The sequence below is a fragment of the Scyliorhinus torazame genome, chromosome 8 (assembly GCF_047496885.1).
Source record: "Scyliorhinus torazame isolate Kashiwa2021f chromosome 8, sScyTor2.1, whole genome shotgun sequence".
NCBI lineage: Eukaryota > Metazoa > Chordata > Chondrichthyes > Carcharhiniformes > Scyliorhinidae > Scyliorhinus > Scyliorhinus torazame.
Window position 1 is genome coordinate 45682878 of NC_092714.1, and position 27951 is coordinate 45710828.

At 46.9% G+C, this 27951-nt stretch overlaps 1 protein-coding gene across 1 annotated transcript in view; it reads right to left on the reverse strand.

Moving 5' to 3' along the window:
- The window catches only part of ros1 (c-ros oncogene 1, receptor tyrosine kinase), a 400619-nt gene that overhangs the window by 312804 nt on the left and 59864 nt on the right, over positions 1-27951 (reverse strand). The window contains exons 5-11 of the mRNA XM_072513469.1: positions 23648-23714; positions 19972-20120; positions 16670-16808; positions 14464-14671; positions 13783-13859; positions 4521-4640; positions 1264-1439 (exon numbers count right to left, since the gene is read on the reverse strand). Coding sequence (XP_072369570.1) covers positions 1264-1439; positions 4521-4640; positions 13783-13859; positions 14464-14671; positions 16670-16808; positions 19972-20120; positions 23648-23714 — 936 coding nt within the window. The remainder of the gene's footprint in view (positions 1-1263; positions 1440-4520; positions 4641-13782; positions 13860-14463; positions 14672-16669; positions 16809-19971; positions 20121-23647; positions 23715-27951) is intronic.

Genomic DNA, 27951 nt, shown 5'->3' on the forward strand with positions numbered 1-27951 from the left:
CCTCACACAAGGTAAACTCACATGGGATTCAGGATAATTTATTAGCTTGGATAGAGGACTGGCTAACTGACAGAAGGCAGAGAGTCGGGTTAAATGGGTCTTTTTCTGGTTGGCAAGATGTGACTGGTGGGGTGCCACAGGGTTCGGTCCTAACTAATTACAATATATATCAAAGATTGGATGCAGGGATTGAAGGTACCACAGCCAATTTACAGATGGCACTTAAATAGGTGGGATAATAAGTTGCAAAGAGGAAGTAAGAAATTTACAAATGGATACAGATAGTTTAGGTGAGTGAGCCAAAATTTGGAAGATTGAGTTTAACAAGGGTAAGTGTGAGGTTAACAATTTTGGTCAGAAAAATGGAAAGGCAACTTATTATCTAAATGGAGAGAAACCACAGAGTGCTTCAGTGCAGAGGGACCTGGGTAGTGCACGAATGGCAGAAACTAGCATGCAGGTAAAGCAGGCAATAAGGAAAGCAAATGGAATTTTGGTCTTTAAAGCTAAAGGAATAGAAAATAAAAGTAGGGAAGTATTGCTGCAACTGTACAAGTCATTGGTGAGGCCACAACTGGAGTACTGTGTACAGTTTTGGCCCCCATTACCGTATTTGAGGAGGGATGTAGTTGCAATGGAGCAGTTCAATGAAGTTCACTAGATTGATTCCAGAGATTAGGGGTTTGTCTTATGATGAGAAATTGAGCAGTTTAGGCCTATACTCTCTCGAGTTTAGAAGAATGAGAGGAGATCTGAGGTAGATAAGATGATAAATGTACTGACAATGTAGAAGTAGAGCGGATGCTTCCTCTTCTGGGGCAATCTAGAATGAGAGGTCATCGCTTTAGGATAAAGGGTAGCAGATTTAGAACGGAGATGAGGAGAAATTACTTCTCTCAAAGGGTCACGAATCTGTGGAATTCACTACCCCAGAGTGCGGTGAATGCCGGGACATTGAGTAAATTTAAGGAGGAGTTAGACAGATTTTTAATCAGTAATGAGTGGAAGGGTTATGGAGAATAGGCAGGAAAGTGGAGTTGAGGACGAGATTAGATCAACCATGAGCATATTGAATGGTGGAGCAGACTCGAGGGGCTGAATTGCCGACTCCTGCTCCTAGTTCTTATGTTCTAAGTGGAGAAACTATTATAAATCAAAAACTCATGACTGAATACAAGCAGCAAAAAAATATTGAATTGAACTTTGGAAATAATCGCATTGCTCAGTGAACATCATACTGAAGAGCACGTCAAAAATATTTACCTGTCGGCCTATGACAAAGTAAAGTTTGTTGTACAGCCAGTCAACAGAGAGATCACTGATAAATCTGTCACTCCGATAAACCAGACGATAATGGTTAGAGCTGCCAACTGATAATGCCCAGATGTGTGGCCCCTCAGAAATGTAGAGCTCTTTCTTGCGTATGTCACCAGATATTCCTAATCCATCAGCAGGCGGGAGTGGGGAGGACACAAATAAGCAAGTGTTTAGTTAACTTTCTGAATTATGGACTAGGTGTAGATCATTGAGGCCCTTCAGACAGTTTCACTGTTCAATAAAATCAAGGCTGATCTATCCCTTGAATCCATGAGGCCATCTTTGATCCATATCCTGTGATTTTCTTACCTAATTAAATCTATTAATCTTAGTCTTAGAGGTTTCAATGATCCAAAATTTTCAGCCTTTTGGGAGTCAGAAGTTCCAGACTTTCACTATCTTTTCTGTGGGAAAAGTACTTCCCGACTTCTCTCCCAAATGGCCTAGCTGTAATTTTAAGATATGACACATTGGGGGCGATTCTCCAAGCCCCCAGGCCGGAGAATCAGCATAACCACGCCACAACGCCACAGCGCAATTCTCCGAGGTGCGGAGAATCGGCCCCATTTGCGCCTGCGCGTTTGCCGCGGCACGGGCCGCTGGAATCGGCGGGGCCGCCAATTCTCCGGCCTGGATGGGCCGAGCGGCCGCGCCGATACGCCGTTCACCCCTTGTCGCTGCCGGCGGGAACTCTGCGCGGACGATCGGGGGCGGCCTGTTTGGGAGGGGGGGGGCTCCTTCATCGGAGGGGGCCTCCGATGGAGTCTGGCCCACGATCGGGGCCCACCAATCGGGGGCCAGCCTCTCTCCCACCCCCCCCGGGCCTACTTTCTGGCGTGCCCGGCCCCTGCACACCGACGCCATCTTGAGTCGGGGCCATTTGGCACCGCGAAAGGAGTCTGGAGCGGCGTGAAACGCTCCAGCGCCTTGCTGGCCCCCTGTGGGGACCAGAATCTGTCGTACCCAGGCCCGGTTCGCGCTGTTGTGAAACGTGACGGCGTTCATGATGGCACGAACACTTGGGCTCCATATTGGAGAATCGCCCTCATTGTTCTGGAATCCCCAATGAATGGAAATAGTTTACCTGTATCCACCCTGTTGAACCTCATCATTATTTTAAATACTTTGGCTAAATCATCTCCCTTCTATGGAATTATGCTTCAGCTGGTTTGACAGGCTATATATACAAGCACAAGACTCCTGCACCAGGAAATGGCAGCATTACAATGCATGCAATGAATTATAAAATCGAAGGCTACACATGGAGATGATTCAAAGAATTTACAGTGCAGAAGGAGGCCATTCAACCCATTGAATCTGCACCGGCTCTTGGAAAGTGCACCCAACCTAAGCCCATGCCTCCACCCGATCGTCATAACCCAGTAACTCAGTTAACATGATTAACATGTTTCATGCTCAGCCAAAATGTACTGTATTTCAAAGTTTTCAATTGATTAAATAAAATTAATTGAAGTATCACCAGCTCTGAAGGTTCAGCAGTACAAGAAAATCTGTTGGACTTTTAATGGCTTGTGATAAGAATATCAGTGATAGTACAATTTTGCTATTTAACTATATTGGTTAATGAGACTGTTTTTCAAGGTGAGAGCTATCTGTACTAGGAAGTAAATTATTTCCCCACATTGTGCATGTACCAACATCGTTAATCACTCCTTTTTAAACTGCCCCAACAACATGCCTTCATCAAAAGACCACCTACTGGCACTAAAGTTCAAAAGGGGGTGAAGCATTCTAATAAAAGGGCAGCACGGCAGCATAGTGGTTAGCCCAGTTGCTCCACAGCTCCCAGGTCCCAGGTTCGATTCCCGGCTGGGTCACTGTCTGTGCGGAGTCTGCACGTTCTCACCGTGTCTGCGTGGGTTTCCTCCGGGTGCTCCGGTTTCCTCCCACAGCCCAAAGATGTGCGGGTTAGGTGGACTGGTCATGCTAAATTGCCCTTAGTGTCCAAAAAGGTTAAGTGGCGGTTACTGGGATAGGGTAGATACGTGGGCTTGAGTAGAGTGTTCTTTGTAAGGGGCAGTGCAGACTCGATGGGCCGAATGGCCTCCTTCTGCACAGTAAATTCTATGAAAAGCAAATTACTGCGGATGCTGGAATCTGAAACGAAAGAGAAAATGCTGGAAAATCTCAGCAAGTCTAGCAGCCTCTGTAGGGAGAGAAAAGAGCTAACGTTTCGAGTCCATTCTAACCTTGCATTCTAACCTTGACACCAAATTCTAACCTTATTTGTATAGAAAAAAGATCACCAAATAGAATCCCTACAGTGAATTTAGCCCATCAAGTCTGAACCGATCCTCCAAAGGAGCACGCTACCTAGGCAGACCCATACTCCCTGCCCTATCCCCACCCATCCTTTTGGACACCAAGGGGCAATTTTAGCACTGCCAATCCACCAAACCTGCACATCTTTGGGCTGTGGGAGGAAACCGGAGCACCCGGAGGAAACCGATGTGATGACCATCAATTCAGTGGAGACAGTTTGTACCAAAGACCAGTGGCTTTAATCAACTAAATGTGTGCCAACCTGTAGCTTCTCCCGCACTGAGAGCCTGTCTCAGATCGGCCGGTTATATACCTCCTCAGAGGGGCGGAGCCACAAGCGGAGCCAACAGCAGCATCAACACAACAATTCAACAGCAACAGCAGTAAGTATATACAATAGTGGATGTCGATGACAATAGTAATGATAGAACAACAGAGAGTATATACAATAGCCATACGTGGCTCACCACGGCATGCAAACGAGGTGAAAAAGTGCACACTCCACAGAGACAGTCACCCGAGGTCAGAATTGAATCCTGCTCCCTGGTGCTGTGAGGCAGCAGTGCTAACCACTGTGCCACCCTGAATTCCTAGAGACCCAAAATACAATTGTGCAGTTCTTATTGCGTTCACTTTATAGAGACAGGTGGCCATTCAATCTATCGCATCTGCGCCAGCCCTTTAAAGCAGCTATCCAATTAGGTCAACTCCCTCACTCTTTCTCCGCCCCCCCCCCCCCCCTGCTTTGCCAGTTATCTTTAATTTATTTGATTTTATTAATGCTGCAGGAAATAAAATAGATAATAGTTCAGCGAAGGTTTCAATGTCGTTAACTGATCAAACCTACTGACTGTAGATGACTCAGCCAGGAAGCTGGACAGCTTGTTTGTATCCACAAGAAAGGAAGGAATTAACTGTACCAGTGATGCTGTGAGTAATCCAATCTGTTCTGGAACAGAACATCTCCTCCAAATCTCCAAGTTTACTTTCATACAGGGCACTTTGTCTCGACAGCCAGAGTGCCAGACTTCCAGACAGCTCTGCAAAAAATGTAATTAATTGCTTTTAAGTTCATTTTTAACCAAAGCAGCAGCACAATTATTTTTATTGCAATCCTTAAACATTTCATCATTTAGGCTAGCTGAATTTCCACCACCTCAATTTCCATTTTCTTACTCAGTTGCCTTTCTCCAAGAGGTGTATAAGCTCTGAGTCACAATTTTTTTTTGCAGCTGCCATCGGTAATGATTCATAGTCAACACAACAGACATGATTCAAATGCAATGAGTTGAACACTGATTTTCTTCGCCTTGCTGAAATGTATACGTTCACTAATGATTCACAGCCAGCCTGACAACTGGCCAAACACAGCCAAGTGAAGTCACGACTCTCTAGAAACTAGGCTGCCAATTTGTGAAACGATGAAGACGTTTCAAAACTGGCTCCTATTTAGGAAATCCAATCCAGCATTCTTCTTGTAGGTATAAAAAATTAAAGTTAGGGTGACTTTACCAGTCTATGTCATCACAGTGTAAGCGATGGAGCAGTGCAGTACTAGATTCCCTGGTACAAAAGAACAATACAGCACAGGAACAGGCCCTTCGGCCTACCAAGCCTGCGCTGATCACGTGTCCTATCTAGACCAATCGCCTGTATCCTTCTATACCCCGTCTGTTCATGTGCCTATCCAGATAAGTCTTAAAGGTCGCTAACGTATCTGGCTCAACCACCTCACTTGGCAATGCATTCCAGGCCACCACCACCTTCTGTGTAAAAAGCTTCCCCCGCACGTCTCCACTGAAACTTTCCTCCCTCACCTTGAACCGGTGCCCCCTTGTAATTGTCATTTCTGCCGTGGGAAAAAGCCTCCAACCTGTTCACCCTATCTATACCCCTAATAATTTTATAAACTTCTATCAGGTCGCCCCTCAGCCTCTCTCTAGGGAGAACAATCCCAATTTATTCAATCTCTCCTCACAGCTAATACCCTCCATACCAGGCAAGATCCTGGTAAACCTTTTCTGTACTCTCGCCAAAGCCTCCACGTCCTTCTGGTAGTGCGGTGACCAGAATTGGACACAGTATTCCAAATGTGGCCTAACCAACATTCTATATAATTGTACCATAATTTTCAAGCTTCTATACTCGATACCCCATCCTATGAAGGCAGGTATGCCACATGCTTTCTTCACCACCATTTCCACCTATGCTGCCACTTTTAAGGATCGGTGGACCTGCACGGCCAGATCGCTCTGTGTCTCTGAGTTCAGTCATTTATTTTATAGCTCAAACCTGAAATGGATCTACCAAAATGCATCACCTCGCATTTGTCGGAGTTAAATTCCATCTGCCATTTCTCTGCCCAATTTTGCAGCCTATCTATATCATGTTACATTCTCTGACAATCTTCATCACTATCCGCAACTCCTGCAATCCGCAAACTTGATCAGACACGCTACGTTTTCTTCCAAGTCATTTATATTTATTACAAAGAGCAGTGGTCCCAGGACTGATCCCTATGGAACACCACTAGTTACAGACCTCCATTCTGAAAGATTCCCTTCCACTGCGATCCTCTGTCTTCTATGGCCAAGCCAGTTCTGGATCCATCCAGCTAGTTCACCCCTGACCCCATGTGATCTAATCTTTTGTACCGGCCTGCCATGAGGGACCTTATAAAATGCTTTACTAGAGTCCATGTAGACAACATCCACAGCCCTTCCCTCGTCAATCATTTTTGTCAGTTCCTCAAAAAATTCAATCGTATTAGTGAAACTTGACCTCCCTCGTACAAAGCCATGCTGTCTGTCACTAATAAGACCATTCACTTCCAAATGTGCATAGATCCCATCTCTGAGAATCTTTTCCAACAATTTCACTATCACCAACGTCAAGCTCACTGGCCTATAATTACCAGGATTATCCTTGCAACCCTTCTTAAATAACGGTACAACATTGGCTATCCTCGAATCCTCTGGGATCTCACCTATGGCCAATGAGGACACAAAGGTTTCTGTCAGAGGCCCAGCGATTTCATCGCTTGCCTCCTTCAGTAACCTAGGGTAGATGCCATCTGGCCTTGGGAATTTGTCTACCTTAATGCTTTTTAATACACCTAACACTTCCTCCCTCTTAATAACGACCTGTTCTAAAGTGTTTACACATCCCTCTGAGATACCATCAATCAACATGTCCCTCCTTTGTGAATACTGATGCAAAATATTTATTAAGGACCTCACCAGAAACTCTGGTTCTATACATAATTTCCCTCCTTTGTCCTTGAGTGGGTCAACTCTTTCTCGAATTACCCTCTTGTTTCTAATATACGTATAAAACGCCTCGGGATTCTCCTTAATCCTGTCTGCTAAGGGCATTTGTGACCCCTTTTTGCCCTCCCACCTCCCTGCTTGAACTCTTTTCTACTTCTCTTGTATTCCTCAAGTGCTTTATCTGTTTTTAGTTGCCTGTACCTCACATATGCATCTTTTTTCTTTTTGACAAGATTCTCAATTTCCCTGGTCATCCATGGTTCCCGAATCCTGCCTTTCCTGTCCTTCCTTTTTACTGCCTATCCTGCATTCCCATCAACTGCTCCTTAAAAGACTCCCACATGCCAAAAGTGGATTTACCCTCAAAAAGCCTCTCCCAAACAACAGCCATCAAATCCTGCCTAATCCTGCCTCCCCCCAGTTTAGCACCTTAATCCTAGGACAACACTCGTCCTTTTCCATGAGTATCTGAAAGCTTACGGAATTGTGCTCACATGTTCTCCCACTACAACATTTTTGACCTGGCCAGGCTCGTTCCCTAGTACTAGGTCCAATATAGCCCCCTCTCTAGTCGGACTATCCACATATTGTTCCTAAAAACCTTCTTGGACGCACTTAACAAATTCCTCACCATCCAGATCCCTAGCCCAAGGGGATTTCCAGTCAATATGAGGAAAATTAAAGTCTTCCCCTACAACAACCCTATTATTTCCACATCTATCCAGAATCTGCTTACATATCTGTTCCTCAACTTCCCGTGGGCTGTTGGGAGGCCTGTAGTACACCGCCAACATAATGACTGCACCTTTCCTGTTTCTGAGCTCTACCCACAGTACCTTGTTACTTGATTTTTTCATGGCGTCCTCTCTCTGTACAGCTGTAATATGTTTTCTAACCAGTATTGCAACTTCCTTACCTCTTTTACCTTCCTCCCCGTCTCGCCCAAAACACCTATATCCTGGAATATTTAGCTGCCCGTTCTGCCCCTTTTTTACCCAAGTCTCCATTACAGCAACCACATCCAAGCTCCGCACATGAATTAAGGCTTTAAGTTCATCTGTCTTACCTGTTACACTGTGCATTGAATCAGACACACTCCAGACCTCCCGTCCCACTGAGTTCGACCTCCCCCAGCCTACACTTACTCTTAGCCAGCCTGACCCTGGTACCATGCTCAGAACCATACTAGCAAACCTTCTTGTACAGGCCCCATCTTCCCTGGAAGACATCCCAGTGATCCAGTGGTAGTTGGCTAAAGTGAACAGGTTACTTCATGAAGGGAGTTTTGTATTCAAGGCCACTTACAGAGAAGGGCAGTATCAATTGTCAGGAAAGAGCTGGTAACAGTGCTCAATAGTATGTTTACAAAAACCTGGGACAAATGCAAAATGGAATGATATATTCTTATGTTATGGGTCCAGGTTTACAGAACCCCAAAGTGTTTCATGGGAGTTCAACCGACCCACAACTTTTAATAGATTGTGATGTGGGGAGCACACGGCGTACTCTCCAGGTGTGATACAGCAATTATGGGCATATGGTTTTTAAAACAAAACAATGTTTATTCTATGAACTCAAATTAACCTTTTAAAAACAAACATTGAATATCTTAACACCCATTACTTCAAAGATAACCCCAAAAGACTACAACACTAAATAATCCTTCTGTTCCTTTAAACATCCAAAAGACTTCAAAAACAGACATGAGGTTACAGTCAATATATTTATAGTCTTTAGATTTGCAGACATCAACAGACCAGCTCTGTGTTTTTTTCCTGCAGCTCTCAGCAACACACAAGACACTCCCAGCTTTCTCCTCGAACTGAAACCAAAATCAGAAGTGAGCACAGCTCCCCCCCACCCCCTGACATCACTTCAGTAATATGATCATCTCCATTTCTTGAAGGTACATTGCTTAAACATCCATTTCTTTTAAAGGTACACTCACATGACACTTAAGAATGCTACCAAGGTTAACACTATGTTCATAAGCACACATGTTACACAATTACTGTTAACCCATCCCACAATCTCAATCAACCTTACAGCTCTTTCATTGCTATTATTTGGAACAGGCAAAACAGTGTATACTGGTGTTTAACTCAGTTGACTTGATAGCTGGTTCATGATGCGGACCAATAGCGTGGGTTCAATTCCCGTACCGGCTGAGGTTATTCATGAAGGTGCTGCCTTCTCAACCTTGCCCCTCACCCATTGTGTGGTGGTTAAATCACCACCAGTCAGCTCTCAAAGGGAAGAGCAGCATGTGGTCCTTTGGGACTGTGGCGACATTTGCATTTAGTTACTCCAGATATATGTTCACTCATCCCATCCACCTCCTCTCAGACTTTCAGCATAGTTACGGTTCCCTTCGGGTACTCAACTAGTTTCCTTTTGAAAGTATCAAAGTTAGTTGTTTCAACCTCTTGCTGAGGAAGCATGTTCTACATTCTAACCACTCAAGTATAGAAATTTCTCTTCATCTCTTTTTGGCACTTGATTGCCTAGTCTACAGGTGCAATTTAACAGAAATGAAACAGAGACCCGTGTCGAGCGTGTTTCCCGTGGTGGCAGCACCAAGAATGACCCCACTATCAAATGGGACTCTGCTTTATTTTGGGGCCTCAGAGAGGAGCGCCACACTGAAGCCGCACATAGTCCCTAGTCCCACTACTCTAATGAGCTACGCTCGCTAGTGCAGGAGGAGGTCGGGGCGCCATTTAAAAATGGCGTCCCCATCTTTAGACCCCCCCCCCCCCCCCCACCGCGACCTCGGACTCTCCCTGCACCCCAACTCACCTATCAGGGAGCCAATCATGCCCCCTGCACTCCACTCCATAATGCAGCCACTCCAGGCCCAGTCCCTGGGGCAGAAAAAATGCTCCACGGGCACCTTGTCCGCCGGTGCCAGGGTGCTCGGATGGGATTAGGGGTACCAGGGTACCACCCTGCCCAGAGCCCGATCACCCGCGGGCCCCCAATCACCTGGAATAACCCTCCCCATCCCCCATCAGCGCAGATGCTGATACGCCAAGACCACATTTGTGGAGACTAACCGGGATCTCCAAGGTGCAGGAGTTAGATCCCACGCATATTAAAGCGATGGTGATCAGGCCCGGGGGTGCCCAGGGCAGGTGCAGGCGGGCCTGGTGATCCCCTTACAGGTGAGTTAGGGCTGGGGGGGGGGGGGGGGGGGTGGTGGAGTTCGGCGTCGCACATTTAAAAATGGCGTCCTGTTCTCCTTCTGCACTGAGGAGTTCCCTCGAGCGGAGCTCTTCAGTGTAGAAAATGGGACTAAGTGTGGCCTCGTCAGGGAGATCCCCACAGAAGCCTCAAATCTACCCGAAAGGGAACAAGAGTCCTGTTTGATAGGGTGGGGTTTCTCGGTACTCCCGAGCACAGGGAAACACCCGGCTAATCGCGCTCATTATAAGACTCTGTTCCCATTTGGGTAGATCACGTCCTCCATCTTTGGCGTGGAGTTTAATTGCATGACCTCCAGAAGCAGAGGCATAAGTGCAAACACTGAGCTACGACTAACATCACTACTTACAAGTAATGTAACACAACCTACAACGTAACAGCATGTTATGTGGTTGCTTCATGATACGAAGGTTAAGCTGCAGTTTAGGCACATTGATTATTGTGCATGGGAAACTTCAATAAACATGTTAAGAAGCTTTGCTACCTTGTCACTGGGTACAAGCTAGCACCCAATGCAATGGGGAAGATGCACGCTAGAGGAGAGCTCAGGGACTACATGCTCTTGATGCCTTTCAGGGAGGCCACCTTGAACAATATTGAGAGTAAAAGATAAAGGGAGGGATTCTCCGCAGGCGAGATGCTCTGTTTTGCCGACGCCTGGGGATTTCCCAACGGCGTGGGGCTGCCTCACAATGGGAAACCCCATTGACCAGCCGGCGTAACGGAGAATCCCGCCGACGGTCGAGGCAGAAATGTGGCACGACGGGGCGGAGAATCCAGCTCAAAATGTCATGACTCCACCAAGAACTCTAATATTCTGCCTTCATTCTCATCTGCACATAGACATCTACATGGCCACACAGAGCAGTTACTTTAGTGTAATGCATTGCTGTCTCCAACACAGTTTGCAACATTAATCCCTTACCCACAACCCCTAGGTGCATTGGCCACGCTAAAATTGCCCCAGAATTGGAAAAATGAATTGGGTTCTCTAAATTTATCAAACAAAAACCAATGTGATGCAGGTGAGGAGGGCAAATAGCAGTGACGGAACAAAAGCAGGGGGCAGGAACTCGCTGGCTAGCAAAGACCCCTTGTATTTTGGAAAATGAAGCAAAGCAATCTGATAATATTGATCAGCTGTGTATATGCATGGAGCTAGTCAGTAAGAATGGAGAGAAACTAGCTGGTGAACCTGCCCACCATGTACATAAGAACTCAAGAATTAAGAGCAATAGTAAACCATTCAGCGCCTTAAGACTGCTCCACCATTTGATAAGGTCATGTCTGATCTCATTGGCCTCAACTTCATGTTCCTGTCCACCACGTCCAAACACCCCGAGCTGCTCAAAAATCTAATTCAGCCTTGAACATATTAAATGACCCAACCTCTACTGCTCTCCGCGGAAAGGAATCCAACAGACGAGTACCCAGTTATTCTTTTTCCAATTAAGGAGCAATTTAGCGTGGCCAATCCACCTAACCTACACATCTTTGGGTTGTGGGGGTGAAACCCACGCAGACACGGGGAGAATGTGCAAACTCCACATGGACAATGACCCAGGGTCGGGATTCGAACGCGGGTCCTCAGCACTGTAGGCAGCAGTGCTAACCACTAGGCCACGTGCCGCCCCCTGACCCTCAGTTTTAAACGGGAGACCCCTAATTTATAAACTGTGAGCCCTGGGGAAACATCCTCTCAGCATCCACCCAGGTCAAGTACCCTCAGGATCACATTACTGAGATTCTACATTCCCCGCCGTTAAGATTGGCAATCCCGATTGGGCAAAGAATCGTGGCAAAACGGGATCGGTGCCAGGCGGCAGACCCATCCCAAATCTTCAGTCCTGCCCTGCTGGCCATAGCGGGCTTCCCGCACCGCGGCAGCAGGAATGTGCAAATGACTGATTTCCATTCATTAGGATATAATTAACAGGCTGGAAGCCTGAATCTCCCCGCCTCCCCCCAGCTGTGGTCTGGGAACTCCACTGGGCGGGCTTTGGTGTCAGTATTGCCAAGCGCAGTCCTGGCTCGATGGACCCCGAAGGATGTGAGCCCATTGCTCATGTGCCCCTCTGCCACTGCCAGGCTGCCGTGAATGGGTCCCACAAAGGTCCTTGGGGTTGGGTGGGCTCAGCCTGTGGGTAAAGGGTTGACCCGGGGACCTTCTCCTGGGATGGGGGTCCTGTGTCTGAACTGCACCTTCCAGTCCTGGACACTCTTGGAATGCAGTTCAAAATCATCATCATCCTTGTTGGACTGACCCGTTTAAACTCTGAAGTGGGCTTCTCAGCCTGAACTGCTCTGCCTGACAGCTGATGAGCAGACCTGACAGTTCTTTTTGAAGTATCAGAGCCTGCGTAGAAAGTCCACAACTATCGAAAAGGCTTGAAGTCCCTGAGTTCCTTTGAAGTGCTGAGCATTCATTCAATTTCACAGTGCTGAACCTTTAACTTGCTTTTGATTGACAGCTTAATGTTTTAAGCACAGCTGCCTGGAGGTTTGTTTATTTATCTTTCCCTTCATGATTGAATGCATTTAAAGTACCCTCTATTGATCCTAAATACATTGTTTATAAACATTCTTGCTATTGACAGTTTCTAACCGCTTCAGCAATGCTAAGTGCTTTCTGCGGTTAGAAAGGTCAGGCTCGAGAGTCACTGCCAACGTGCCATTTTCATGGGGCGGTGTACTGCTGGTAATGCAAGGGTCCTGGGGCGAGAGAGGGTCTGGATGGGGTGGCTAAATGGGACTCAGAGGGGTCGAGTGGGGTGGTTGAGCCACCTTCATGCGTACATGGTGTGGGTGGGGGCTAATGAGTGAGTGTCACGTTATCCCATTGGTTGGGTGGGAGAGGGTGCCCCTCCTTGATGAGGGGTTGGGATGTTCCCCTCGTCAGCAGGAGTGGGTCAATATTTGCATTTTGGGGGGTTGGGGTCGCTGTCACAATGGCGGCCCGACCCCAGTCACTGCAGGTAAACCGGCGTGTTTTCCGCTGGACATATTTTTGCATAGAGAAATCTTGAGAATACCCCTCCTCAACCCCCTCCCCCGGCAATGCTCCTAGCGCCAGTGAGACACAATCCCTATTCTCCGTGAGCACGAACACTTGGAATCTGAAATATGGTTCAATCAGATCACCTTTTAAACTCCAGCTCAAAGGTTTCCTCAAACGTTTATCCTTTCATCCCATGAATCAGTTGAGTGAACATTCGCTGAACTGTCTGGGGACTTTCAGGTCTTCACATAGTATAAAGAAAACTTTATCTGATACCCAACATAAATACACCATAACCTAACATCCAAGTCTTACCCACGGTACTGATATCACCAGTTGGAATATCTATCCTATTAAAGCCTTTCAATAGAAATCCCACCTTTTTGCTGTGAAAACAAAACAGTTCATCAATACTCTTCAGGTGGGGTAGGCCGAGTATGGACTGGCATTGGAAAAGAGATCCCATTGGCTACACCATGGAAAAGAATTAAAAGGGAAAATTCTGGAAAAATCCGTCAGGTTTGTTAAAATCTGTGGACAGAGTTAACGTTTAGAGTCTGTATGACTCTTCTTCAGGACTGGAAAAAAATACTCGATTGAAGGATGAAAATAGATACATAATAGATACATACTTTCAACAAACATGAAAACAAAATTATAATCCAGAAAGTGGCTCCATTAATTGAAGTTAACTTTAAACAGGTTAATTACCTGGTTGAGGCAGTGTGCTAACATTCATAATGGCTACAGGCCCAAGTCCTTCAGTATTCCTTGCAGCTATGGAAAACCTATATATTTGTCACAAAAAAAAAAACTGTCAGCCAGCCAATTCAGACCATTAACAGAATAGTGGAGAAAATTATTTAAATATAAAGTTGTCTTTGCAATTATATTTCCCTGTAAAATGTGCAATGTGTGTAATTCCAATTTCATAGAAGACAATGGTCTGAACCTCCCAGCCATTACCGTTGGCAGGAACCGTTGCTGCCGCCAATGGTGCAGCCCTGCACCACCAGCAGTGAGAGGTGCATTGAACGGGAAACCCTGTTGACAACAGCAAGACCAGAAGATCCTGCCGTCGGCCAATGGCTGGGCACCTCCGTGAAATACATGGCGGGTTGTGCAGAGAATTCTGCCCACTAGAAGTGAATTTCTGAAAATCTGTCTTCTATATATTTTCATCGTTGCACCACATTGTCTCACTAATTTTTTAAAATAGGCTTAAGTGTGATGTTGGAGGGTATTTTGATATGTTAATAGTTAACTACCCAGAAGTTACATTACCATCGAAGACAGGACTAGTTCTGAACCTAAATTATATTCAACTAAAATATCCTGCACCATATATTTGTTAAGGCCCTACACGCACATATTTATGTATGTATATAGTACCTGTATGTTGTTGCTGGTTTAGTAGGATAAATTGAATAATGCAGTTGTCCCTTATCTGCATCCCTGAGAATATGTTCAGCATCACCTTGGAGTTCAATATGGTAACCGACTAATGGTCCATTAAGAAACACGGGTGGTTTCCACTCAGCAACCACAGAGGTAGGACTGGGACTTTCAATCCTAATGATTAGAGGCGCAGATGATGGGACTAAAAGAAAACACACACAGTATATAAAAGTGTAAAAAACATTTTCTTTCCACTAATATGACAATTCAAAATTAATTTGTTCAAGGGTGTAATATTGGGCGAGATCGTCCGGTTGTTTGCACCGGCGGGATCTTCCGGTCTCGCCAACAGTGTACCCTGTCACAGGTTTCCAGGTGGCGTGGGGTGGATTCAACAGGAAATCCCATCGACAGCGTTGGGGCCAGAAGGCCCCCCCCCCACCCCTCCCCACCCCCGTCAGCACACGGCCACTGGAGTTCAGCCAGAATAGATTGAGACACCATCATGTAAGAAACAGGAGCTGAAGTAGACAATTTGACCCTTCAAGCCTGCCTTCCATTCAACAAGATAATGGCTCGGTGGCAAGATAGAAAGGTCGGTGCTGGGACCACAACTTTTCACAATATACATTAATGATCTGGAAGAAGGAACTGAAGGCACTGTTGCTCAGTTTGCAGATGATACAAAGATGTGTAGAGGGGCAGGTAGTATTGAGGAAGCAGGCGGGCTGCAGAAGGACTTGGACATGCTCGGAGAGTGGACAAAGAAGTGGCAGATGGAATACAATGTGGAAAAGTGTGAGGTTATGCACTTTGGAAGGAGAAATGGAGGCATAGACTATTTTCTAAATGGGGAGATGCTTAGGAAATCAGAAGCACAAAGGGACTTGGGAGTCCTTGTTCATGATTCTCTTAAGGTTAACGTGCAGATTCAGTCGGCAGTTAGGAAGGCAAATGCAATGTTAGCATTCATGTCGAGAGGATTAGAATGCAAGACCAGGGATGTACTTCTGAGGCGACATAAGGCTCTGGTCAGACCCCATTTGGAGTATTGTGAGCAGTTTTGGGCCCCGTATCTAAGGAAGGCTATGCTGGCCTTGGAAAGGGTCCAGAGGAGGTTCACGAGAATGATCCCTGGAATGAAGAGTTTGTCATGTGAAGAACGGTTGAGGGCTCTGGGTCTGTACTCATTGGAGTTTAGAAGGATGAGGCAGGGATCTTATTTGAAACTTACAGGATACTGCGAGGCCTGGATAGAGTGGACGTGGAGAGGATGTTTCCACTTGTAGGAAAATCTAGAAGGAGACGACATAATCTCAGACTAAAGGGACAATCCTTTAAAACAGAGATGAGGAGGAATTTCTTCAGCCAGAGGGTGGTGAATCTGTGGAACACTTTGCCGCAGAAGGCTGTGGAGGCCAAATCACTGAGTGTCTTTAAGACAGAGATAGATAGGTTTTTGATCAATAAGGGGATCAGGGGTTATGGGAATGAGAAAAATATCAGCCATGACTGAATGGCAGAGCAGACTCGATGGGCCGAGGGGCCTAATTCTGCTCTTATGTCTTATTTTCTACCTCAACTCAACCTTCCTGCACTGTCGCCATATCCCTCGACATCCTCAGTATTCTAAATTTACTAACCTCTAGCTTGAATATACTCAGTCAAACAATCACAGCTCTGCAGTAGAGAAATCGAAAAAAATACAACTCATTTAGTGAAGAAATGTCTCCTCATCTCAATATTCAATGATCAACCCTTACTCTGAGATGGTGTCTGAACTCTTCCGGGCAATTGCCATGCAATCCTTACATGTACACTTCCAAGTGGAGGGAGGCTCCTCCAGGACATCTTTGGGTACCTCCCCTCTCCCCACCCCAGGTACAACGCCCCAGAGCTCAGAGGTTATGGAACAGCCTGACTATAGGCGGTCATGGTTTCTCATACAGTCTAAGCAGAAGTCTATATATGGATATGTTTAAAAGTAGTATAAACTTTCCTCATCCAAGTGTTAAAGAAACAAAACTTTAGTCCTTCCAATTGCATCTTCTGCCCAAGAAAAATCAAATACACAATTGAAGGTATTTGGTTCAACACCTTTCCTATTATTTTACAAGAACACATTTTAAAAGCAGGGCATCTTAGGAACCACGCAAAGTTATATCTTACTTATATCTATAAGTTCTTTAAAATAACATACCACCATATGGCTTGGTTCTGTATGAGCGGCTTTCAGGTGAGTATTTATATAAGTTGTCTGTTATTATCCAGATCAGTCTAAAGACGTACTCAGTATACGGGTGCAATTTTGTGACGTTATATGTTGCATCTTCAACAACCTGTGCAAGCAGTGGGTCACATACACAACTTTACAAAGTTTCAGAGAACATTGTTGGCACCATTTTTGAGCATATTTGCCCTTTAATGCAAAAAACCAAAAGAACAATTCGATAAAATGAACAGTCATAAAGACTTTGGTCGCGGTTCTCTCAAAAGGGAACAAAGTCTCCTAGCGAGCGCACTTAGCTGTGTGTTTCCCGATGCTCGCAGCCAAAGATGCACATAGCCCCGTTTTGTACAATGAGGAGCACGGCAAGCCGGAACTCCCCATTGTAGAGACAGATCGGGATGCCATTTTTATATGGAGTCCCGATCTCCAAGGCCCCCAAAACGATCCCCAACCTCCTTCCCAGCCCGAACACAGTATAGCTCGGTCCCGCACACCCACGCCAGGTAACCCGGCCCAATTGCATGCAAACAATTCCAGCTTGGCACCTTGGCATTGCCAACTTGGCACTCTGGCAGTGCCCATGCCATTGCTAGGATGCCCATCCTGCTGAAACAGCATGCAGCTGGGGGCCTCCGATCCCCTTGGAGACCCCCATGACTGCCATTCAATCTGGTCCCCGTTTGTGGGGACCAGTGCTGATTGGCGCTCGTCCGAGGTCTCGGAGGTGAAGGGGTTGAATCCCAAAGACGTTGGGTACCTCAGGAATCTGCACATTAGAGAAAGACGTACTGCCTCCCTCTAATATGCAGATTTGCGCCACAATAAAAGTCTCAAGTTTGACTGGGGGATGGAGTCCGAGGTGAGGCCGGGGTCTGTAAAATAAAAATGGGAATATATGTCATTTGAAACATGGAAGTCTGGCAAAACCTGACCTGAGGGTACATGAGAACATGTAGGGAAAAATCCCACGAAGGGGTTAACAGCAGCTGCAAAAGAAGGTTTTGGAATGCAGATAGCCTTTATCAAACAGGCGTTAAGAAAACAGCTTGTGATTGCTCAAGCTGTAAAACTGATGTCTGCCTTTCAAGTCAAGGCAGTTTGAACTTTTAGTTACATGAAAAAAAACAATATTTCACACATTCTTTGAAGTTAATTATTTTAGTAAGCAGCTAAAAAAGGATTGCCAGGATCTTCAGTTGAATTGGGTGACAAATGTTTAGGTGCAAAATCCTGCTGACACCAGTTGAATATGGGAAGCTGGAGACAACATGTCAATGAGAACACACGTTAACCCCAAATCGGAGTCAGAGTTCTGACAAGCTAAAGGCACTATTTGGTAATAAAGCAACTTTAGAAGTGACAGGGACCAGATGTAACACCCCTCTAGGATCAAAGCACTTTTGAACATCACAAAGGAAATAATATAATCAGAGTTCGATGAGCTAAAGTCATGCTCAACATGAATACATAGTAGTGTTAGAAATAATACAGATTAAAGGTACCTTGAACAATCAAGAGTAAAATAAAGTTACTTTACAATAATGTCATATAAACTTAATAACTGCTAGAAGGAGAATATAAACCCTAAAATCGGGGACAGCCAGCAGAGTCAGCTCTCATAGCTGCCCTCAGTCATGGGAAGGATAGGACACAGAAACCGAGCAGAACAGCGAATCCATCTGAGGAAGAGCAAAACTTAAAGAAGAAAGATTGTCAAGGTAGACCTGAAGGTCTTTTCAACCAACCAGGAAAATCCAGAAGCAAGATCTTTTTACTTTTCTGTAAAGACAGTGATTGCATCTTTTAAAAGAAAAAAATCTAATAATAAAATAACTTAAAGTTTTAACCTGAAACAGTGGTTATTACAAAGTCTACTTTACTTAGCAATGCGGGACCCAGGATCGATGCTACTAAGTGGTAGGTAGATGAAATCTTCTATGAAGATATGGGTTATACCGGGGGATAACTTGAAAATATAGATTGACCCGAATAGCACCAACCTAAATCTGCATAGGAGTCAGGGAATGAGAATCCCTGTTCACCATTTAGAATGTCTTATTGACCCTTTTTGGTATAGGGGGAATTCGAAGAATAGTGGAGAGTTTTTTACTTCAGGTCTGAAAGGCTTAGGGCCTAACCAAGGCAAGTGGGGAAACATGGAAGGAAGGCTGTGCAAGGATTGGGAGGGGAAACAGATTTCCTCGTGAGGCTGCTAGCATTTTCTCTCTGGGTTGCTGACATCCTGCATGGTTTCATAGAATTTACAGTGCAGAAGGAGGCCATTCGGCCCATCGAGTCTGCACTGGCTCTTGGAAAGAGCACCCTACCCATGTTCAACACCTCCACCCTATCCCCATAACCCAGTAACCCCACCCAACACTAAGGGCAATTTTGGACACTAAGGGCAATTTATCATGGCCAATCCACCTAACCTGCACATCTTTGGTCTGTGGGAAGAAACCGGAGCACCTGGAGGAAACCCACGCACACACGGGGAGGATGTGCAGACTCCGCACAGACAGTGACCCAAGCCGGAATCGAACCTGGGACCCTGGAGCTGTGAAGCAATTGTGCTATCCACAATGCTACCGTGCTGCCCTGCCCGTGTTTGATGAAGATAGATGGGCTGGAGAGTGTGACATGAGCGTGCTGGTCTGGTTTTCCAGGAGAGTCGGAGCTTATGAATAATTAATGAGGTTCCAAGCACAAAATCTGGCATGGGATCCTCCCATTCTGTTCGGCGGGACAGGCACTACCAGAGCCACCCACCACTCGCCGCTGCAATTTGTCTTAAAATGGGAAAATTCCCCCCAAATTGTGAAACTTGAATGAATAAACTGCATTGAAATATATTCACAAACTTTTAAGCTGTATTAAATGCATAGTTAACAGCATTCACTTTCAAAAACATATCCACAGTTTGACTAAATGGAACAATATTGCACACAGTAGTTAATGCAAAACATCTGTTGCACAGAGAATAGGATTAGAGGTAATCAGAGGTCTGTGCCCTGCAATGTTTGCAGGGCACAATGCAAAGCTGACTTAAAGGATTCAACTGCAAGCCTGAAAATGGTATCATCAAAATTCAAATGGACATTCAAATTTAATCTCTCCAATCAACATGAATGTTCTGCAATCAGCAATGTTAAATTGCTTCCGAGGATTGTGAAAACCACAGCTATTTTCAATGTTATTTTCTGGTTTGTACAGCAAACTCTTAACACACTCAGAAGTATTGCATTTGTTACGGCCCATCACTGAATACATACTTCAGTGAAAATCCACTGCCCAGGTAGTTCGCTGTATCTCCACTGAATAATGTATCTTAATGCTGGTGAGTTTGCTACTTTCCATTTTAACAGAATGGATGCACTGTGTATTGCACTTGCCACAGGAGGATGAGGATCGTTCAGTGATTCTGTTGACATACAAAAAAAGACAGTGATAGTAATTGAATGAGAAAATTATAAACTCATTGATCACTTATCTGTAAATCTGAAAAACATTTATTTACTATGACCAGGGTTAACATTGACTGCGGCACTTTATTGGAACGCAGTCTTTTTACAACAGTTACTTTGCCAATAGATTTGAAGCAAGTGTAATGAGAAAGACTCTCTTCCTCTTCTAAACCTCTGAAATATAAGGGGCTGGAATCTCCATTCCTGAGACTAAGTGTTGACCCCGGGTCAGGATTAACAGAGTTCTACGTCAGCAAAACTGGCGCCGCTTCTGGATCAATTCAGCGACCGTTGAGGGGCTAGCACTGGCGCCGCATGGAACACAATCATTTCCAATGAGAAACGGTGTGGGATTCACCCGGTCTGTGATTGACACTCAGGAGGCTGACAAGCTGCAGCCGCATATACACATTACAGTCTCCACACACACTCATCCCATCCAACAGGATGGCACTGGTTACGCTGGAACGCGTCCATCCCACTGATAGGTCGGCTGGAGCCAGAGGGCACCCAGGGGGATGGTCTGGGATGATACCTATATGACCCGTGGCCCTAAGATCACAGTGAGCTGTTAGCGGTGTGCGCAGCTGCATGGCTGCCTTGCCAGCTGCGGTAATGGTGTTCCATTCCCGTCCACCCCAACCCCACAGCCCACCTCCTGACCACCGCCTGTTACTTCCCCCAGCCCTGGCAGAAGCCCTCCGGCCAACGGCACTACTGTCAGCAAACTATGGGGATGTTGGACACTTTCCGTACCCACTCTCTCTCCCTCAGCAGCCACGATGCCAGTTTCACCATTTTTAAAAGCACAAATCAACCACGCAGTCAGGAACCCGGCTCATCGGAGGCGGAGCATTGTGGAGACCCCGGAGTATACAGTGTCGAGCCCGCTAATGAAATGCAAACGATGTTTACTATACGTGCGTTCCGGGCCGCACCGACGCCGCTGCCGAGGTGCCGAAGAATTGCAATATGCCGTCAAATTGGCGCCCGCTGCGATTTTGGCATCGGAACCTATTCTCCGCCCAATCTCATTTCGATTTTGCCATCAACCAATGGAGAATCCCACCCAAGGAGTTTATTTGCTCTAATCCAATTCTCATTGTGTGAATTGTTCTTTACTTTTAAACAGTTTATTCAGGAATATAGTGAACCACTAATCCATAAGTGATTGTTTTTTTCTTTTATTTTACTGGATTCATGTAGAAAATTATTAAAAACATACTGTCAAACTTTAATGGACTGAATAATCAGACAGTGATGAAGGTTAATGAATGTCACATTAACCATAATTGCCACTAAAAGGAGGGCAAATTAAAACGAGAAGAGGGGTGAAAATTACTTGCATGGATGTTACAGCAATTAGGGTTTGATTTCATTTCATTCAGCCTGTGGCTGCCCCATAGGCTCAGGCCGGGATTCTCCGTTCCAGATTTGAAGTGCTCCCACCAGCAGAGAATCGGGACTATGTCCCACTGACGCTAGGAGCGTCGCCAGGGTGGGATTCCCATGGCTTCACGATGCAACAATATGCATAGCGTTGAGCATGCTGGTTTCCCTGTAGTTACCGGGGTCAATCTGCAATCTCGATCCCAGCATCCAGGGACATGCGCCCCCCCCCCCCCCCCCCCCCCCCCCCCGACAAGGAGATCACTCCCAACCCTAATCAATGAGGGACTTCCTCACCCCAAACCACAGTAATAACCGGGTAATCCCCCCCCGAACACCACACATGAACACCACACATGCACGAGAGTCACCTGAACCCCCCCCCCCGATCCCCTCAGGACTCCCCCTTCAGTCCCCCGTCCCAGGTCTCCCCTTCAGCCCCCAATTCAGTCCCACTCCCAGCATTGCCAACGGTGCATTGCCTCCTGGCACCATGGCATTGAGACCCTAGCAGTGACTCCCTAGCCTGGCAGGATGGGCCGTGAGGGGGGCCAAGGGTTTTTGCCCATTGCTCATGTGCCCCTCTGCCGCTGCCAGGCTGCAGAAAGGGGTTCCCCCAAAGGTCCTGGATGTTGGGTGGGCTCAGGTTATGGGTAAGTGCTTGACCCCTGGAACCTGTCCTGGGATGGGGGTCCCATGTCTGGATTGCACCTTCCAGTCCTGGGTAACCTGGAGATCACTCTTGGCATGGTGATCGCAGGCAGCCCCGTGTTCCAAGATCTTCATCCTGTTATGACCTGTCTAAACTCTAATGTGGCCTTCTCACTCTGAACTGCTCTGCCTGACAACTGATCAGCAAGCCCACCAGTTCGGTGAAGAATCAAGCCAAGAGCACTTTCCCTTTCATCACATTAGTTCTCTCAGCCCCATGCTTTTGAAACTGCTGCTTTTTGAAGTGTCAAAGCCCTTCTCGAAAGCCCGGGGCACTTGAAATCCCCTGAGATCCTTTGAAGGGCTAAGCATTAATTAAATTTCACTTTAACTTGCCTTTGATTGACAGCTTAATGGTTTCGACACAGCTGCCAGGAGGTGTGCTGATCTTTCCCATCATGCTTGAATGCATCTAAGACATTCTTGTTATGATTTGATAGCTGCTGACCACTTCAACAATGCTGAGTGCTTTCTGCAGTTAAAAGAGAGGAAGTCAGACCACTTAGCTACTTTGAAGTGGTCAGCAGCTGTAAATCATAACAAGAATGTTTCTAAACACAGGTAGTTTAAGGAAATTAGCTTTGTGTTGGTAAGCATTAAAAATGTGATTTATTTAATGTTTCTGTGCCTGGAAGGATAAAACCTGTAGTTATATTCATGCTGGACAAAAGGTGTTTCTAACATGTGGGGGTTGGTTAATTTCCAACTGTGTTTCTATTGTGTTTAGAGAGGAATAAATAAACCAGCAGTGGTTGCTGAGAAAGGGGGGCCTTGCAAAGTAGAGAAGTTTATAAGTTTTAGTTAGATAATTCGATTGCAGTTGAAGACAGTAGTGAAAAAAAAGACAGCCCTCACTTCTCTTCGAGAGACAGGTGGTTCTCTGTTCCTCCACGTTTCATATTATAAAAATAAAAGCCTTTTGAACCAGGGTTCCACTCTGGGATCTTTCCATCCAGTTATAACAGTAAATTAGATCGTAACAAACTACAATTCAGAGTGAAGACAATCTTGCTCAATTCACCTGTTATCAATTCTTTTTGCAAGAGGAGCGGAGAAGGAATGAGAAGCAGCTCTGTTTATGCCTAAAGTGGACAACCGTAAAGACCCCTAACCATGCAAAATTGAAAAATATGTACTCCTGACACTGATTTCTCTTATATCGGGAGGTAAAAAAATATAATCCCAACTCCATTTACCTTTCCAAAAAGATTTTTTAAAGAGCTAAAATAGATAGCAGGTGAAAATATGCCAAACACATTTCTATAAACGTGAATCTAGAAATCCTCCACCAATATGAAAAAAAACTTGTCTGAAGTGTATGCATGTTACATACAAGTTTTCAGTATGAGTTTTAGAAAGTGTCAAGAGGTCAAACAAATTTCACCTTCATCTGTTGTGTGAAAACCATGAGATTCCTCAGCTTCCTTACAGCCAAATTGGCAGATCTGTACCTGTAAAAAAAAAAATTAGAGGATTACAGTAATGCAAACAATAAAACTCAGTGAATAAGTAATAATTGATTAAAGAGAGAAATTGCATTTACACAGCCTTCACATGACGTCAGGACATCCCAAGTGATTCACAGGAATTGTAGTACTTTTGAAGTACACCCACTGTTGTGCATAATACATCAGCAAGTGTTCACCTGATACATTTTGCAAACAGCAATGATAACTTGCTGTCTCTTGCAGGGCAGCACGGTAGCATAGTGGTTAGCACAATTGCTTCACAGCTCCAGGGTCCCAGGTTCGATTCCCGGCTTGTATCACTGTCTGTGCGGAGTCTGCACGTTCTCCCAATGTGTGCGTGGGTTTCCTCCGGGTGCTCCGGTTTCCTTCCACAGTCCAAAGATGTGGTTAGGTGGATTGGCCATGCTAAATTGCCCTCAGTGTCCAAAATTGCCCTTAGTGTTGGGTGGGGTTGCTGGGTTATGGGCATAGGGTGGAGGTGTGGACTTGGGTAGGGTGCTCTTTCCAAGAGCCGGTGCAGACTCGATGGGCTGAATGGCCTCCTTCTGCACTGTAAATTCTATGATAACTAGAGGGAGTGCACTCTTTGCTTAAACCCCAGGTTTAAGGGGCTAAATTGGAACGCATCCCAAATGCATTATTAACCCACACCCATTGATTGCAATGCAGGCAGAATGCCAACTTAAGGAGGCAGCCAGTTCCATTTATGAATTCGGTGTTCAGCCAGGAGCAGCCTTGTTGTTCATTGGCTGGGCACAATAGCAAGGGCCAATATTGTGAGAGGTGGGCACCTCTAAGGTTCCTGTTCAAGGGGAGGTGCATTGTGGCTGGAGCATGTGTAGAAAGTCATGGTTGTCAGAGAATCTGACCTGAGAAAGAGAGAGAGAGTGGGCATCGAGACCTTTGATGGTTTCATTGGAGGTCTTCGTGGTGGTGGTGGTGAAGTGTCTTTTATCTGTGAGTGGCCCACCAGACACATACTCAAAAAGGCAATGGGAGCAGATTGACATCAGTGCCAGAAGTCAAGCCTCAAGGAGTTGCACAAGAGGTTCACTGACCTCACACAAGAGTGCAAGATCAGTGAATTCATTTGTAAATGCTATTTCCTACCAGCGGCAGCGGGGCAAGAGGGGCGGCAGCGGGGCGAGAGGGGCGGCAGCGGGGCGAGAGGGGCGGCAGCGGGGCGAGAGGGGCGGCAGCGGGGCGAGAGGGGCGGCAGCGGGGCGAGAGGGGCAGCAGCGGGGCGAGAGGGGCAGCAGCGGGGCGAGAGGGTTGAGGCCTACCTCGCTGTCTCCCCCTCGCCCGCCATCACGGAGGAACAGAAACTAAGTCTCCTCCACGCCCGGGTGAGCCACAGAATCTCCGTGCTGATCGAGGAAGCGACCACGTACGCAGACACGGTCGCGATCCTGAAAAGGCAGTATGTGAGGCAGGTGAACGAAGTGTTCACGCGGCATCTCGTCAATGCCACGGGGAAATCGCTTAATGAATACTTACGCGACCCAAGGGTACTCGCTCGAAACTGCAATCACAAGGACGTCACGGCCTCGCAGCATATGGAACTCGCCATCCGGGACACCTTGTGGCTGGAGTCCGGTCCAACTATGTCAGACAGCGCCTGCTCGAAAAGGGTGCCCTCGACCGAGAAGAGACGGTACAACTATCCACCTCCTTAGAAGTAGCTTTCCAGAGCCTCAATGCTTTCCCCTCCGACCACACGATCCTCTCCTGGACACCCGACCAGAGGGTGCCCCAAGCCTGTGCCATGCAGCTGCCCGCCCAACCCGGGGGGCTGCCCTGCTATTTCTGCAGCCGGAACCAGCACCTCCGGCAGCGCTGCCCGGCTCGGAACGCGACCTGTAGCGACTGCGGCAAGAAAGGACACTTTGCCAAAGTCTGCCTGGCCAGATCCAAAGCTGCAGACTCACAGGCCCGCAGACGCCGCAGCGTGGCTGCGTGCCTGCCGGTACCGCCCCCTTCGGATGTGTCATCAGCCTCGTGCTGTCCGTGGGGGCAGCCATCTTTAACACTAACCGACATGTGCGACTCATGGGAGCCGCCATCTTCAACGCTGCCCGACACATGCGATCGACGGGGGCCACCATATTAGCCGCCATCTTCAACGCCACTCGACATGTGCGACCTACGGGAGTCGCCATCTTGGGACCACCCCACCACCTCCGACCACGCCGGCTACCCGCAGCTCGGCGCTGTCACACTCGACCAGTCACGGCCCAAGCACCTCAGGAACTCGATGATGACCGTCCGGGTCCATGGGCACAAAACCCGTCGCCACCAGGAGCAGGCGGTACAGTGCCCAGGACAGGACTTTTATCAAGTCAGAGGTCCAGCGGCTCTTGAGGGAGGGGGATCATTGAGGCCAGTAATAGCCCCTGGAGAGCCCAAGTGCTGGTCATCAGGACCGGGGAAAAGTACCAGATGGTTGTAGACTACAGCCAAACCATAAACCGGTACACGCAACTCGATGCATACCCCTTCCCCGGATAGCGGACATGGTGAATCAGATTGCACACTACCGGGTTTTCTCCACGGTAGATCTGAAGTCCGCATAACACCAGCTTCCAATCCGCCCGGAAGATCGCCACTACACGGCTTTTGAGGCAGACGGTCTTCCAAAGAACGATGGACCGAATGGTGGACCAGTACGGACTGCGGGCCACATTTCCGTACTTGGACAATGTCACCATCTGCGGCCATGATCAACAGGACCACGACGCCAACCTTCAGAAGTTTCTCCAAACCGCCCAAGCCCTCAATCTCACCTATAACAAGGAGAAATGCGTTTTCCGCACAACCCGACTGGCCATCCTCGGCTATGTTGTGGAAAACGGAGTCCTAGGGCCCGACCCCGACCGCATGCACCCCCTCCTGGAACTCCCCCTCCCCGACTGCCCCAAGGCCCTGAAAAGATGCCTCAGGTACTTTTCATATTATGCCCAGTGGGTCCCCAACTATGTGGACAAAGCCCACCCACTTATCAAAGCCACCATCTTCCCCCTGACGACTGAGACCCGCCTGGCCTTCAGCCGCATCAAGGCAGACATTACCAAAGCCGCGGTGGACATGTCCATCCCCTTCCAGGTGGAGGGCGACGCGTCAGATGTCGCCCTGGCCGCTACCCTTAACTAGGCAGGCAGGCCCGTAGCCCTTTTTTCTTACCCACGGTACTGATATCACCAGTTGGAATATCTATCCTATTAAAGCCTTTCAATAGAAATCCCACCTTTTTGCTGTGAAAACAAAACAGTTCATCAATACTCTTCAGGTGGGGTAGGCCGAGTATGGACTGGCATTGGAAAAGAGATCCCATTGGCTACACCATGGAAAAGAATTAAAAGGGAAAATTCTGGAAAAATCCGTCAGGTTTGTTAAAATCTGTGGACAGAGTTAACGTTTAGAGTCTGTATGACTCTTCTTCAGGACTGGAAAAAAATACTCGATTGAAGGATGAAAATAGATACATAATAGATACATACTTTCAACAAACATGAAAACAAAATTATAATCCAGAAAGTGGCTCCATTAATTGAAGTTAACTTTAAACAGGTTAATTACCTGGTTCTACAATTTATGTTCTACAATACACAGTGGGGCAAGATCACAAATGATAAATTCTTGAGGTGGAGGATCGAACTCTCCGCCTACAATTACGATATAGTGTGTCGTCCCGGGAAGCTCAACGAGCCCCCAGATGCCCTGTCACGAGGCACATGCGCCAGCACGCAAAATGACCGACTCCGGGCCATCCACAATGACCTCTGTCACCCGGGGGTCACCCGGCTTCTCCACTTTATCAAGGCCCGCAACCTGCCCTACTCCACCAAGGAGGTCAGGGCCATGACCAGGGACTGCCAAGTCTGCGCGGAGTGTAAGCCGCGCTTCTATCGACCAGACAAGGCCCACCTGGTGAAGGCGTCCCGCCCCTTTGAGCGCCTCAGCATCGATTTCAAAGGGCCCCTCCCCTCCACTGACCGCAACGAGTATTTTCTTAACGTCGTTGACTAGTATTCCCGTTTCCCCTTTGCCATCCCATGCCCCGACATGATCGCGGCCACCGCTATTAAGGCCCCGCATAGTATCTTCACCCTGTTTGGTTTCCCCACTTACGTCCACAGTGACCAGGGCTCCTCATTTATGAGCGATGAGATGCGTCAGTACCTGCTCGGTAAGGGCATTGCCTCGACCAGGACTACCAGCT